At 37.3% G+C, this 16,493-nt stretch overlaps 1 protein-coding gene across 5 annotated transcripts in view; it reads left to right on the plus strand.

Moving 5' to 3' along the window:
- C1GALT1 (core 1 synthase, glycoprotein-N-acetylgalactosamine 3-beta-galactosyltransferase 1) overlaps positions 1-16,493 on the plus strand; it is a 39,972-nt gene that overhangs the window by 10,510 nt on the left and 12,969 nt on the right. For 4 of the 5 annotated variants that reach the window (XM_032643339.1, XM_032643340.1, XM_032643341.1 and 1 more), the window contains one exon: positions 14,695-14,931. In XM_032643339.1, coding sequence (XP_032499230.1) covers positions 14,695-14,931 — 237 coding nt within the window. Of the gene's footprint in view, positions 1-13,834; positions 14,345-14,694; positions 14,932-16,493 lie in introns of those variants that run through there. The other variant, XM_032643342.1, reaches the window with a different exon arrangement.

The following is a 16,493-nucleotide window of genomic DNA, read 5'->3' on the forward strand; positions in this document are numbered from 1 at the left end:
AAAGTAACAAAAAGGTATTCTCACTTTTGATCTTCTGAATCGGAAATTGTGGGAATAGTTTTAAAAACAGAGTTATAGTTTGAGACTTAATACAACTTGGTTTTGCGGTGTTACATAATTTTTGGAAGGTTTATTTGTTTCTAATCCTTACATACTTTTTCAGGATTCATAAAATTCCAAGGTCCTGTCTAGTACTGAGGTTGTGTAACTGTAATGCTCATAAAATACTTCAGGGTCATTAGGTGAAGGCTGTGTGTTAATATTTTCTATTTCTGTAGTTTTAATAAATTACTAATAAAAAATATTTTTAGTCTTTCTGTCTCTGAATTAATATGTACTTCTGTTATAATTTGTATGAGTTGAATACACATCAAAGGAAATAGTACATATAGTTCATGTTATATATCTAGTTTATGACTGGGTTATATAAGTGTATAAATGTGTCAAATGATGGGACCATATGATTTTTTTTTTTTTTTTTTTTTTTTTGTGGTACGCGGGCCTCTCACTGTTGTGGTCTCTCCTGTCGCGGAGCACAGGCTCCGGACACGCAGGCTCAGCGGCCATGGCTCACAGGCCCAGCCGCTCTGCGGCATGTGGGATCTTCCCGGACTGGGGCACGAACCCGTGTCCCCTGCATCGGCAGGCGGACTCTCAACCACTGTGCCACCAGGGAAGCCCCCCATATGATTTTTTATTCAGTAAATTAGGCAGTATAGATAAAGATACCTATTTGGAAAAAATAATTTCATCTGTGCCCCCCACATACACACACTTAAAACATTTGAATGCATTTTACAAGCCAGGCAATGTGTTAGTTGCTGGAGAGATAGAGATAAAAGAGTTATAGCTGTTGTTCTTGAGGAACTTATAGTCTAGGGGGAAATAGATATGTACATACCTACTATGATGAAGTGTGATAAGTACATAGTAGGAGATGTGAATGAAGGAACAAGAAAATATTTGATGGGAAAGCAGTTAATTTGATCATGGGTGATGGGGAAGACTGATTATGAAAAGTACTGAAACTAAGGTAACCATGAAAGATAATTATGCATTTATCCAGTAGACATAACTGAGGAGGGCACTCCAAGCAGAAAGAATAGAATGGCCAAAGTCATCCATATGAAAGGCCATGGCAGATTTGGAGAATGGCTCAGTATAGGCTTTATGGATAGGGAGTATCAAGAGTGCAGGAAGGTAAACTAGAGCTAGATCTTGTTTACCAAGTAAGCAGTATGGACTTGATCCTGTGGCATTGGAAAGTATTTCCTTTAAACAAGACTGCTATGTGAAGCCTTTATTAAGTTGGGAAACAGAGGTAAGAGAGTTGAGCCCAAGGGAGAATGATCAAGGAATGGAGGGAGAAAAGTGTTTACAGAGTGTAAAATAGATGTGGAAATATAATCAGGTTTGGGGACTTGGGGCATGAATAAGGAGATGCTTTGCACTCTTATTTCAAGCCAGCTGATACTTACTGTACCAATGTCTTGTGAAAAGCATCACGGTCAAGAACTCAGAGGTAGGAAACTATTTTTTGTCTTCTGGGAGTTTATATCCTGTAAACAGGAGAAAATATACCAATGACCATATCCTTAGTTCCTAGGACAGTATTTGACACATTGAAAGGTGCTCAATCAGTATCACCTTCCAAAGATTTCGTAAAACCTCACAGTCAAGTTAAAATCAAGTTGCGTAAATCTCAAACTGTAATTATGTTTGTTTTTTTAAAATATTCCCACCATGGGGCTTCCCTGGTGGCGCAGTGGTTGAGAGTCCGCCTGCCGATGCAGGGAACACGGGTTTGTGCCCCGGTCCGGGAAGATCCCACGTGCCGTGGAAAGGCTGGGCCCGTGAGCCATGGCCGCTGAGCCTGTGCGTCCGTAGCCTGTGCTCCACAACGGGAGAGGCCACAGCAGTGAGAGGCCCGTGTACGGCAAAAAGAAGAATACGATAGCACGACTTTTATCTTTCAGGATATTAGTGATAGTTTTGAGGGTTTTTCTTTAAGTTTTCATCTCATTACATGGTCTCTTTAAAGTTACATTAAATTTGACTATGTTGATCTTTTTCTTTCATATTAGAGGCTTTCTTTAAAATATCTGGTGATTCTTACCTGGCTATTTATATTTTAGAGTAGATATTAAAAAAATAATTGAAATCTCTGTACATGTTTTTAGGGCTTATTACCGGTAGTCCTCAGTAAGTCCTCCTTATTACAGTAGTCCTGTATGATGGTTGAACTGGAATGATTCATTGCTTAACCTTTTTTGGGGATTTCATAATGCAAAACAAACCAATTGGTTTTTAACTTTACCTGTGCAACAATCACTGTAACAGATGATGCTAATACTCTGTCCATAGGCCTTTATCTCCTTCCTCTTCACAGGCTTTGTTGTAGGGCTGCCCTCAAACTGCCAGATCCTGTTTTGCCAATGTACAGGCTCTGGAATTGTCTGAGGAATTTGTTTCCTACGGATAGCCCTTAACCAGTGATTGACTGTGTGGGTACAACTCTGAGGTGTGGCCTACACTGCCTCTAGAACTACCTTGAGGGATTAAGCTAAAATTACCCTCCATGGACTTTGCTTAGTATCTTACCCTTTCTTGACTTCCTACCCTTCCCTGTCCTACTTCCCTACAAGTTTTTCCCAGAAATACTTTCTAATAAATCACATTTGCACAAATGTGTCATCTCAGAGTTTGCTTCCTGGGGACCCAACTTAAGATAACTACTAATGTTTGGGCTGCATTTCCTGTAATAATGTATTATTTGGGGGTAAGATTGGACTGAGGTTTTCTATTTTATTTTTGGTCTCTCCTTGTCAGATATCAGTATCCAGCCTTTTACATAAAAGAAGAATTGGTTAAGTTCTGCTACTTAATTTTCCAGAATGATTTATGTAGTATAATAATTATGTTTTTTGAAAGACTGAAGTATTTCATCCAGGAAAAACCTGGACCTCTTTGAAGTCTGGCTGTTTGACAACATTCTTTATTTCTTCTCTGGTTTTTTGGTTCATTTAGGTTTTATATCTTGAATCAGCTTTGATTATTTGTTTTTTTTAGAAAAATGTGGTTTTCATTTAGGTTTTCATGTTTAATAGTTATTATATAAAATGCTCTCTTTTTTTTCATTTCATCTGTGAATTTGGATATAGTTTGAATCCTGATTTGCACGAACCAAATGTGAAAAGACATTTGTGAGCTAATTGAGGCAATTTGATTATAGAAGACAGTTGGGAAAATTTGATTACATACTTGAGTTGGATAAGTCCAAAGAATTATTGTTAATTTTGTTAGGCATTGATAATTTTGTTAGGCATTTGATAAGGGCATTTTGGCTTGTAAAAAAATGTCCATATTTTCAAAGAGGTGTATAGATGTACATAGAGGTGAGATGACTTGATGTCTGGGATTTGCATTAAAATACTGTCATCAATTGAAGAAATAATAAAGTAATGTAGCAAATTTTAAAGTTATAATTCAGTCGTGTGATGGATATATGGGGGTTTATTGTTATACTTTTGTGTGTATTTGAAGTTTTTTTAAATTTTTAAATGTTATTTAATTTATTTTTTTATACAGCAGGTTCTTATTAGTCATCAGTTTTATACACATCAGTGTATACGTGTCAATCCCAATCGCCAATTCAGCACACCACCATCCCCACCCCCCCCGCGGCTTTCCCCCTTGGTGTCCATACATTTGTTCTCTACATCTATGTCTCAACTTCTGCCCTGCAAACCGGTTCATCTGTACCATTTTTCTAGGTTCCACATACATGCATTAATATACGATATTTGTTTTTCTCTTTCTGACTTACTTCACTCTGTATGACAGTCTCTAGATCTGTCCATGTCTCAACAAATGACTCAATTTCGTTCCTTTTTATGGCTGAGTAATAGTCCATTGTATATATGTACCACAACTTCTTTATCCATTCGTCTGTCGATGGGCATTTAGGTTGCTTCCATGACCTGGCTATTGTAAATAGTGCTGCAATGAATTAAATTAAAGCTTAAATTAAGCTTAAAAAAAAAACTCTGAGTTACCCCTCTAATGAAATTAGAGTACATACTTGTTAGCACATTCTCTCCTTCCCCTCCCCACTCCATTTTTATTCACATGATATGCCCTTTCTGCCTACGTGTCTTACAGTTAAATTACTATTATCACTTTATCTCATGTAGCTTTTCTTTCTAGGATAATAATATTTCTGCTTTGTTTCATCATTACCACTCCACAGTGTTATATTGGAAAGGATTACAACCTTCTATTAATGCTAACCCTTTCATTGTATGATTTCTTCATTTGTGAATTTGGGTTTTTGTTTTTGTTTTAATTTGGATTTTACTCTCAGCTGGTAACTCATTACCTTTAAGTAGGTAATGTATCAAGGGTATGTGGGTACTGAGTCCTTTGCATATTTGAGAATGTCTTCCTGTTACATGGATTCTTGAATGACAACTTGCTGAATCTTTAAGTCTATGGGAATGTTGTCCCCCTCAAAAACTTGGGTTTTTGCAGCATTTCCTTTGACATATAATAACACAGAGGAGAAAGCTGCCTAATAATTTTTCCCTTGTAGTTCTGCCTAATTTTTCCCTTTGACTTGCTTATTTTTCCCTGGATACTTATAGAGGTTTTTTTTTTAAGTGAAGTTCAGGATCTCTTTTTTTTTTCTTTTTTAATTTAACTTTTTAAATTTAATTTTATTTATTTTTTATACAGCAGGTTCTTATTAGTTATCTATTTTATACATATTAGTGTATATATGTCAATCCCAGTCTCCTAATTCATCCCAACAACAACAACAACCTCCCCCCACCCCAAGTTCAGGATCTCTTAACCAAGGTTTTTCTTGATTATATGTGAGACCTTTAAATATTTTGATGCATGGACTCCATTTCAGTGCATTTTCTTTTATATCTTTGACTTTTTTTTTTTTCTATTTCATTTGTTCTATTCTCTTTTGAGAAATAAGTTATTTCTGTGTTGGCTCTCCATTGCCCGTCTTTCATAGCTATCATTTCCTGCATAATTGCTCTAATCCCTTTAGTTTCTAAAAGACTACAAAATAGTCCTATGTAGTTTAAGATTTTCTTTCCTATGGAGTAAGTATTCAGGTCTGTGCTTTTCCCTTGTCTTTTGCATCCTATGTTTAATTTTGTTTCCCACTACAAGGTTTTTATGTAGGTCCCATGTATTTCTGCTTGTTCATTTTTTGTTTTGTTTTGTTTTGTTTTTTTGCGGTACGCTGTGGCCTCTCCCGCTGCGGAGCACAGGCTCCGGACGCGCAGGCCAAGCGGCCATGGCTCACAGGCCCAGCCGCTCCACAGCACGTGGGATCCTCCCGGACTGGGGCACGAACCCGCGCCCCCTGCATCAGCAGGCGGACCCTCAACCACTGCACCACCAGGGAAGCCCACTGCTTGTTCATTTTTTAATAGAATCAATCCTAGGTAACCTTGCTTAAAAATCGTGTAGTTGAAAATCTCTTTTATTACCTAGATAGATAGATAATTGTTTTATGCACCATATGGATCTTCCCTTTAAATTTTGAGCTAGAGATCTATGCTGCTGCTGGGACAGTTTCTGTCTAGTCAGTTAGCTACCTGAGAGAGGTAAATTGGGGAGCTGGGACCTTGGACAGCTGCGAGTAGGAACTTTGATTTTTTAATGATTTTTTATTTTAAGACTCTAGGCAGTAGGGGGGCTTCACCAGGTTGGAGGCATATCACTCAAATTTGTTTGGCTGTTTTCCCATTTTGTCAGGGTGAATAGTTTACCTTGGTAACAAGCTGGGTTTGTTTCATGGGTCAGAACATATTTTTCTCTGCATAGTTACCTTTGATCTGTACTGGCTGGACATCCTTTTACATTCCCATCAGTAATATATAGTGATCTAGTTTTTCCACATCACCAGCATTTGGTGGTATCACTGTTTTTTATTTTAGCCATCCTTATGGGTAAGTAGAGATATCTCATTTTGGTTTTAATTTGCATTTTTCCTAATGGTAAATGAAGTTGAACATTTTCTCATGTGCTTGTCATCTGTACATCCTCTTCAGTGAAATATTTGTTCATGTCTTTTGCCTATTTTTTAATTGGATTGTTTATTTTTTTCTGTTTAGTTTTGGGAGTTTTTAATATATTCTAAATACTAGTTCTTTGTTAGGTATGTGGTTTACAGATATTTTCTTCCAGTTTGTAGCTCGTCTTTTCATTCTCTCAGTAGGGTCTTTCACAGAGCAAAAGTTTTTAATTTTGATGAAGTCCAGTTTATCAATTTTACCCTTTTATGAATTGTGCTTTTGGAGTCAAGTCTAAGAACTCTTTGCCTACCTCTCAATCTTGAAGATTTTTCTCCTTCCTTTTTCCTAAAAATTTTATAGTTGCATGTTTTACATTTAAGTCAGTGATCCATTTTGATTTAACTTTTATATAAGATGTGAGACTCAGGTCAGGGTTTATTTTTTTGCTTAGGGATGTCCAGCACCATTTATCGAAAAGTTTATCTTTCCTCCACTCAGTTGCTTTTGTACCTTTGTCAGAAATCAGTGGAGCTATTTAAGTGGTCTGTTTCTGGTTCTCTAGTCTACTGCATTGATCCATGAGTCACTCCCTCCACCAGTACTACAGAATCTTGATTTCAGTAGCTGTATGATGTCTTGAATTCAGGTTGACTGATTCCTCCTACTTTATATCCAATTGTGAGGATTAGAGAAAACATATAAAAGTTTCAAACATAATGCCTCACATGCAGTGTATTTGTAAGCATTTATAAGTTGTATCACTATATAACATTCATCCCAATTTTATAAAGAAAGTCTTTGGGGAAAAAAGTTTTTGAACATCATTTTAATGTGATTTGAAGAGAGAAATATATTTTGAATATGTAAATATAACAAATATGATAATCCAGAACAGATTACAATCTAGACTGACAACCCTGGCAGGATATGGTATAAAGTACTAAAATTTAAAAAACAAAAAACACTGAAAGCCTAGGACTTTATTGTGAATTCCACTGACTTTCTGAAAGCCTAAAAAACTGGAGGAAGGATTTGCTCGTGTAATAAAGGGCATTAAAGTCTTGGTGAGAGGATGTTAGTGACCAGTGAGGGACTGAAAACCAACCGTAAGAGAAGAGGAGCATTTATCTATATACAAGGATAAAAGATCAGTCTACCCTCAAAGTCTCTGGCACCAGTGTGGGAAGACGCTGAGTAATTTTTAGAGTTTTAAGAAGAAGAGAGATTGTACTAGGTCAAGTTGTGCTTCAGGTATAAAGGCAGTAGTAAACATTCTCCAGCCTGCAAGAATTTAGAATATAGCACCAATGAGCACCATTACAAAAATTACTTGCTGAAATCCAGCCAACAAAAACATGACATTAATAAAGAACTCACATTTAGAGCAGCTGTGATAAAAGAACTATTAATGAGCATAGAGTCCAATTTAAAATATATTCAAGATCAAGCAGTCATAGGAATTACAGTGTAATTTACAGAACATAAACTATGTAAATTTTACAGAATAAAAGTTCACAAAAATTGATTGTTGTGGGAGTATGTATATATATGCTGATTTACACATTCTCAAAGCAAGAAATCAATAGGTACTGTCTAAATTTGAAATATGTAATAAAAAAATAAGGCCTCTGATTGCTTTATGTTTTTCATAATCCTTATCTTTAGAGGGATTGTTTAGAGGAGGGGGTTCACATTCTAAATGTTTATTAGCTGATGTTCAAAGTTAATTAAATTCACTTAATTTTCCTTTTTCTATAAATTCAAATAAATCTAATTTACTATGTTAAATCTTTAAAGTAGCATGACTAATATAATCCCGATAGCACAGTGGTTAAGAATCTGAATTCTTGATTCAGATTGCTTGTGTGACCTTGGGAAGCTTACTAAGCCCTCTGAGTCTGAGTTCATCTGTAAAGTGGGATTAATAGTCCCTAGTTTATGGGTTACAAGTAATCCATGCTCTTATTAGTACAGGGCCCAAATGTTAGGTATAATTACCCTCCCTTCTATCTCTGTTATTCACAAAGATGTTATTCATATTTGTAATGATACTCACCAGGTGTTAATGATAGTTGTTTCTGAGTGATGGGATTTGGGGTGGTTTCTTTCTTCTTCACATAGTTCTGTATTTGCTTGATTTTTTTTTTTAACCAATGAATATCACAAAGCTGTTCCTTAAAAATTAAAATATAAATTTTAGTTGTCCCAGCACTTTTGCATCTGAAATCTGTAGTTTTAAAACCTCTTCAAATGATTCTGATTATGCATCAGGTTTGGAAAACAGGTGGCATTGATAACTTCCCTGCATTCAATTCTAATTAATATATATTGAAGCCCTTGTAATGTGGGGTGTTGTTAAGCCATGTCTTGTCCAATCTGGTCTACTTTAGACTCTTGTGTTAAGAATCTGAAGAGGTGGGGGTGATGATTTTTGCCAAAAATCTGAGTGGGGCATTCCACTCACATGAGGTAGCTCTTTTATGCCAGGAATAAGAAAGAAAACTGGAGGTATACAGAAATTTAGTCATAAGGCAGGAGCCCTTGAAATTGGAAGGAGATGGGGTAAAAGCAACAGGGATAAGCCAGCACATGCTGACTGAGAATTCTCTGGACCGGAAGGGGTAAGAGTATGACAGGCATCGAACAGCATCACAAAATATTTTAAAGTTAACAGATTTTGTAAAATCAAGAAGTCAGTTTTCCCTCCACTTACCCCAGAACAGGTGTCTTTCTAAAAAAGTGCTACCTCAGCTAAGAAAACCCTATCCATCTACAAATAATAAAACCTCCATGCTGCAGAAGTAGGCTTGTTCTGAAGCTCAGTATCTTCTTGGAAAATGGCTGGGTAGCAGGTTAGTATTCATGGTTACTGGAGCTTGATCAGCACTTCCTTCACTTCAGATATTCACTGTGGTGATGGAAATAAAAATTTTCTCAGGCCCTACAGTCCTTACTTCCTGTTCTCAGTCACAGTGCTTTCTGTCTGAGTGGTACTGAACGCCACTGTGACTATTGCTTTCCAGTACCAGGAGTGGTAGACTCTGCAGCCATGGAAATTTCAGATGGATTTGTGCCCTTCTGAGACTGTAACGTGATTATATCTGGTGTTGAGGTAAGGAAAGTCACAGCCAGTACAAAAAGAATAAAAAATCAAAACTAGTGTGTTAGAAGGCAGAGTGTCAGTGGGAGTATTACAAGACGTGGGGGATTGCTTGCATTGTGGCTCCTAGTTGACTTCTCAGTTTCTTAAGTGCCTGCTAATGTTACCTTAATAGCTTTCCTTCAGGTTTACGACTTCAATCTTATTCTGCCAGTCTTTCTTTAATTACCATAAGAAATTTGGAGTTGTGATGCCTTTCACTTACTTCTCTCGGCTTCATGTTTTCAATTCATGATTCTTTGAAATCACTGACCTCAGTTGTATCAAGTCTTAATAATGTACACTCCAGTTAAAGGGAGAGCTCACATAATAGCAAAAAGATAGTTAAATAGTTCTCTTTGGCTTTTTTTTTTTTTTTTGCGGTACGCGGGCCTCTCACTGTTGTGGCCTCTACCGCTGCGGAGCGCAGGCTCAGCGGCCATGGCTCACGGGCCCAGCCACTCCGCGGCATGTGGGATCCTCCCGGACTGGGGCACGAACTCGTGTCCCCTGCATCGGCAGGCGGACTCTCAACCACTGCACCACCAGGGAAGCCTCTCTTTGGCTTTTTGATTGTAATCTCAGACCAATATTTTGGCTAGAGCAAGGTCTAATGAACTGGGCTTCAAATAATCTGGAGAATTTTAGAGTTTCAGAAGAAGCACTTAAAGCAGGAAGGATATTTTTCTGGGATTGTAGATTACACCTTTTGAATTATAAGGATTTTGTTAAAGGGCAGTTTGAATGGGGAAAAGAAGACAGTGGGAGGGAGAATTTGAGGACACTGCCCCTCAGGGAAAACAGCAGAAAGACTTGGTAAACTTGTTTCTGCTTTTCCTCTGGGAAATTGAATGGGGGAGTTGAGCAGCACATATATACTCTTTGCCCATGAAGGCCTACCTTTCTAAACTTGAAGTTATAGTAAAGATAGAGCAAAAGAAGTAAACAAGTGGCTGCTGGTTTCACATTGGTAATTTGCATCTCTGGTGTTGAGCAGCTTTGCTTTCCATTTCCCCTTAGGGTCATTCTTCTCAAACTGGAATTGCTATTCAAGAGAGAGGGCCTGAGATACAAGATACAGGATAAGCATGGTATATAGTTCCATGGCATGCCAAATTTACTTACAGATTTTGGAATAAATATTTTTATGTCAAATATACATATATTAAATGTGTATTAAATGGGATAAAATAAAAGGTCATATGAAAATATTTTTATATAAAGCTTTTACTAAAGTAAATGTTAATACAGAGAAGTGTGTAAATCATAAATGCAGAGTTTAATGAATGCCATGAAAACAACAAACCAGATAACCACTACTCATTTGTTTTGTCTGATTTTAACATACTTTCTTTTTATAAGTGTTTGGATGACGTATCTCTTTCCATCCTTTTACTCTTAACTTTCTGAATATATTTGATGTATGTCTCTTGTAAGCAGCGTATACTTGGGTTTATTTTTTCTCTAGTCTGGCTGGTAATCTGTATCTTTTAAATCAAATTTTTAGTCTTTTTATAGTTAATGCTATTGCGGATAAATTTGTATTTAGTTAATCCTATAACTTTGTTTCCTGTTTGTCCCACGTATTTTTTTATCCATTTCTCCCTTTTTTCTGCCTTGAAAATACTTGTATTATCATTTAATTTTTTCTATTAGAGTTTTACTTATATATTTTTACCTTTTTAATGATTACATCAGCGATTATAGTATACATTCCTATTGTCTTTTTAAAATTTTAATTAATTTATTTTATTTTTGGCTGCTTTGGGTCTTTGCTGCTGCGCACGGTCTTTCTCTAGTTGCAGCGAGCAGGAGCTACTCTTCGTTGCGATGTGCAGGTTTCTCATTGCAGTAGCTTCTCTTGTTGTGGAGCACGGGCTCTAGGTGCACAGGCTCAGTAGTTGTGGCTCTCGAGCGTAGGCTCAGTAGTTGTGGCACACGGGCTTAGTTGCTCCACGGCATGTGGGACCTTCCCAGACCAGGGCTCGAACCTGTGTCCCCTGCATTGGCAGGAGGATTCTTAACCACTGTGCCACCAGGGAAGCCCTCCTAGTGTCTTAAAGTCTGATATTAGTATTTTTACACAAAAAAATGATTTTAGAACACTTAAACTCTTTGTATCCTTCTCATACTTTTGTGCCAGTTTTGTCATTTATTTTAATGATAATAGTAATAATACCTTGTGGGAACTTTTTAATGTTTTATGTATCCTGTGTTCATTTGTATTTATTTATATACATAAGCTCACCCTTCCTTTTTACATCTCTGAATTTTCATGGAATTCTTTTCCTTCTGCCTGAAGAACTTGTTTTAGTATTTTTTAAAATTTATTTATTTATTTATGACTGCATTGGGTCTTCGTTGCTGTGCACGGGCTTTCTCTAGTTGCGGCGAGCAGGGGCTACTCTTCATTGTAGTGCGCGGGCTTCTCATTGCAGTGGCTTCTCTTGTTGTGGAGCATGGGCTCTAGGTGCGCAGGTTTCAGTAGTTTTGGCACACAGACTCAGTAGTTGTGGCTTACAGGCTCTAGAGCACAGGCTCAGTAGTTGTGGCACACGGGCTTAAGTTGCTCCGCGGCATGTGGGATCTTCCCAGACCAGGGCTCAGATCCGTGTCCCCTGCGTTGGCAGGCGGATTCTTAACCACTGCACCACCAGAGAAGTCCCTCCTTTTAGTATTTCTTTTAGAGTAGACCTGCTTATTATGAATTCATTCAGATTTTGTTTTTTGGAAAATCTTTTTCAGATTTATTTTTGAATGCAATTTTTGCTGGATATAGAATGCTTTCTTTGTCTTTGGTTTTTGGCAGTTTCACTGTAGTGTTTCTTGGTATCATTTTCTTTTCTTTCTTTTTTTTTTTAGTTTTTAAATTTTTTTGTGTTTCATAGAGCCTCCTGAATTGATAGTTGGTAGTCTTTTGTCAGTTTTGGAAAATGTTCAGTCATTATTTCTTCACATACTGGTTCTCCTCAATCATATGTCTCTTTTTCTTCAGAGATTCCAATTAACGCATATGTTAGACCTTTTCACTCTATTCCTTATGTTTCTTTCGCTCAGTTTTTTATTTACCATCCTTATGTCTTTTTGTACTTCATTCTGTGTAATTTCTTCTGACCTGGCTTTCAGTTTATTATTTTTCCTCTTCACCTATGTCTATTCTTTACCTTATATCTTTTTTTTTTTTTTGCGGTACACGGGCCTCTCACTGTTGTGGCCTCTCCCATTGCGGAGCACAGGCTCCGGACGCGCAGGCTCAGTGGCCATGGCTCACGGGCCCAGCCGCTTCGCGGCATGTGGGATCCTCCCGGACTGGGGCATGAACCCATGTCCCCCACATCGGCAGGCGGACTCTCAACCACTGCACCACCAGGGAAGCCCTATACCTTATATCTTAATCTTGTCATTGAACTTATTGACTAACTAAAGTTATTAGTAGGAAAATCTCTTATCTAAGTCTCCTGTGGGTCAGTTTCTATTTTCTACTCTTTTCTCTGTTTTCAGTCAGACTTTTAATTTTGATACCTGATTATTTTTTATTGTGTTGGACATTATCACTACCAAAAAAATTATAATAATAATTTGAGGTTCTCCATAATTTTATATTTATCCAGGAAACTTTATTTTTGCAGTTAGGCTAGGGGTAGATCACCCTCATCAGTCAGTGGTTAAGATGATTCCAACTTGGGCTTCAGTCCTTGTGAAGGTTGGTCTAATTTCTGCTCCTTCCTTATTCCTAGATTGTAGCCTTTGAGGATCCAGATAAAAGCCTGGCTGTTTTCCAAGACCTCTTCTCCAAGACAGATGCTGGACTCTGTTTTTTTTCTTAGCTTCTTTGCGTCAGCTCCTGTTTTCTCTGTCAGAATCAGTAGCTGTCTTGAGGAATGAAGCTGTGCCAAATGTCCAGCCCACCTTTCCTGACTTCTTTCTTTATCCAGAGCTTGTCCCCCCTCCCCTCAATTCTCACTGCCTTGATATCTTACCAGTGTCTCCAAACATATATATTTTTAAATTTTGTTCAGTTTTTCTGGTTGTACTCAGCTGGATGGTTGGTTTTAAAGAACCTAGCCATTCTGGAAATATAACCACATGAAGTTGTTTTGTTGTTCCAGTGGTGATCACTGGTTTGTTTATTTGTTTTTACAAAATATTTCAAAGCAGTTTTTATTTTGACGGTCATATCTCCCAAACCCCTACCTTCACTATACATGTCCATTGTCCTGTGCTCTTAGTGGTGATTGGGTAAAGAGTTTGAGAAATGCAATGGAAAGAGCACTGACTTTTTAAGCAGACAGACTTGGGTTCAAATTGTGACTTTTATTGATTTTGGTCAACCTGTGCAAGTTATCTGTTAACTTTTTTAAATTTCTGTTTTCTTATCTGCAAAATGGTCATAGTGAGAATGAAAAATGAAATTAAAATTTTTTTCAAGCGAGATAAAGTATGGACTGCATCTGGCATGTGGTAGATGCTTAGCAAACGTTTAAAAAATTATCTTGGGGAGTTGGAAACTGTAGAATTAGGACTATTCTCATAAGAATTTCATAGGAATTTATAAGTTCACCATGTAGTAATTATTAGCAAACCCTTAAGAAGGGCCTGTTTCGTTGTCAGGCAGTTCAACAGGCATTTGTCAAGCAGCCACTGTCCCAGGCATCCTACTTAATCCTAGTGATATATAGATGCTGTTCGAGGTCTTGCAGTCCAGTGGGATAACAATGAAAGATGGTGAGCAGGTGGCAGCTGCATTCACCACTGCAGTGAAGCCTGGGTATTAGGGCGAGGAGTTGGCAAACTTTTCTTTTAAAGGGCTAGATGAGGCTTTGCGGGACATACTGCCACTGTTGCAGGTACTCAACTCTGCTGTTGTAGTGCAAAAGCAGCCATAGTCAACACTGGGTGTATTCAAGTAAAACTTCACTTACAAAAAGAGGTGGCAGATAGGTTTGGCCCTGCGGATCCCGAAACAGTGCTGACTCTAGCCTTCTACAAGCTAAGAATTCTTCTTACATCTTTAAAAGATTGTTTTAATAAAAAGCAAGAAAAAGAATATACAAGACATTATTTGTGGTCCACAAAGCCTGATGTATTTTATTTCTAATTCTTTACAGAAAATGTTTGCTGACCCCTGATAAGAGTAGGTGATGATTACTACCAAAAGAGAAAAAGGGTAAATATAAGTATTTTGATAGCAAAGAAAGAAAAAGAACGTGGCAAGCAGGCTTGGATCCATGCAGGATCCTGGCTAGAAGAACAGGAAATTCTGTGTGTAAATACTGACATATTTGCCCGTGCCCCACCCCAGCAGTGATTCTCCTAGTTGCTACTCATTTATTTTACTGAATTGTCCATACTGTGTGTTTTTGCAGCAAATAGAGGGACAAAAGTTAAATACTCTTAGATATGTTCTCCTGTATGAAAGGAATTAACTTCCTAGTATAGCTAAAAGTTATCAGTCCTTACTCTTGGTATTTATATTGCTTCATAATTTATAACATCCTGCTAATTTTTTTCTTACAGAAATACATTTTCGGGAAATGGCCTCTAAATCTTGGCTGAATTTTTTAACCTTCCTTTGTGGATCAGCAATCGGATTTGTTTTATGTTCTCAGCTACTTAGTATTTTGTTGGGAGAACAGAGGGACCTCCAGCCTAATATTCTTCATAATGATCCTCATGCTAGGCATTCATATGATAATGAACAGAATCATCCTGAAGGACAGATGAACTTTGATGCAGATGCTAGCCAACATAAAGGTATGGCTTACTTTATTAAGGAGTAAAGATAAACCATATTTTTCAATCTGTTTAAGTGTTGAGAGAATTCGAAAAAGTTATTTATATGAATTTTATTATATCACTATATCTTTTGATGAAAATGAGCTTAATTCTAGATATTAAATGACAGTTCTTGGTTTGCCTCAGGAGAAGGCAATTGCTAAAACCCAGATTTATTTAGGGTGTAAGATATTAACTTTGAATTTATTTTTAAATAGAAATAGTTCAGAAACCATAATTTGGGGAAAGGCAAGACTTTCAAGTTAGATTTGTTTCTAAAAATTTTAATTTTGTTATCATGGTTCATATCTGTGTCTTTGGTTTTTGCTATCGTCTTGTTTTAATCTTGGTTTTTGCTTAGTCTTGTTTTCCTAGAAAAGCTCAAGAAGTATATATAAATCTCAATTTATATTTTATCAGTAGCTAACGTAACTAATCTTTTCTTGTTTTGAGAGGCATAAAAAATTAGGAAAGTAGAAAACTAGGAATGTGTTATATATAATGACTTCATTTTCTCCTGGTCTTCTACCTCTATCCAAATGTTCTGAATTATGTCCTCTATGTGCCCCTTAAATGTTGGTTTTCTCCAAGTTTCTGTCCTTTGGCTCTTTCTTTGCCTGTGTGATGTCATCAATCCCCATAATTTTAGTTTCCATCTGTTCCTTGCTGGCTTTACCTTAGCCCAGTTCCAGACACTACGAGAAGACATTCAGAATTCAAAGATCTCTGCAAATTGTGATTTATTTGACAGAAAACAGTATAGCAGCTTGAAAAACCATTGGAATTCTGGAATGCAGAGGGTCCCCCATTAAGGGTTTTTTCTCTTATCTTTTTGGCAGTAAATTGCTTCTTTCCTATCTCTCAAGCTGAGGCTGAGGGCGAGGTATCACATCCTTGTTGAGTTTTATGAACTAGCAAATACATGCATACTATTACAAAGTGTGTCGTGTGTGTGAATGTTTATATGACAGTGATTCAGCTCTGAGCAGCCATGTTCTTATCACAGAGCAGTTTAATCATTGTGCACTTGATCTGTATCATTGCTCTAGGTCTTCAGTTGATCAGTTGGAGCCAGGCTTCTCTACTCCTGGTAGGCTGTACTAGATCGGCCTCACTGTAGGCACATATATTAGGATCTACTTGTCCTACTTGATGGTCCACAGAATGTGGGGTATGCTAGAGGTCTGTTTCTCTCAGACTTAACATGTGTAAATCACACTCCTTTTCCTTTATAATCCTAAAATTCATTCTTCCTCCTATTTTTATGTAGCTCATTACTTTCTGCCTAAGCCAGAAACTATGAAGTCGTGGTAGGTGCTTTCCTTTGCTTACCAATCAATCCTGTTTCTCATAAATTCTAACAGTCTGCTTCTTTACCATTTTTTAGGTTACTTCTCTCAATCTGTAGCACGCTTGCCCTAGTTCAGGCTGTATATCCATGTACCTGCTCTCAAGCAAACTTCACCATGCCTTTTGTCCTTTCTTCTGATGAGCTTCATTTAGAGACCTAATTTTTGCATCATCTCTTATTTTTCCTGATA

The sequence above is a fragment of the Phocoena sinus genome, chromosome 9 (genome assembly GCF_008692025.1).
Source record: "Phocoena sinus isolate mPhoSin1 chromosome 9, mPhoSin1.pri, whole genome shotgun sequence".
Lineage (NCBI taxonomy): Eukaryota > Metazoa > Chordata > Mammalia > Artiodactyla > Phocoenidae > Phocoena > Phocoena sinus.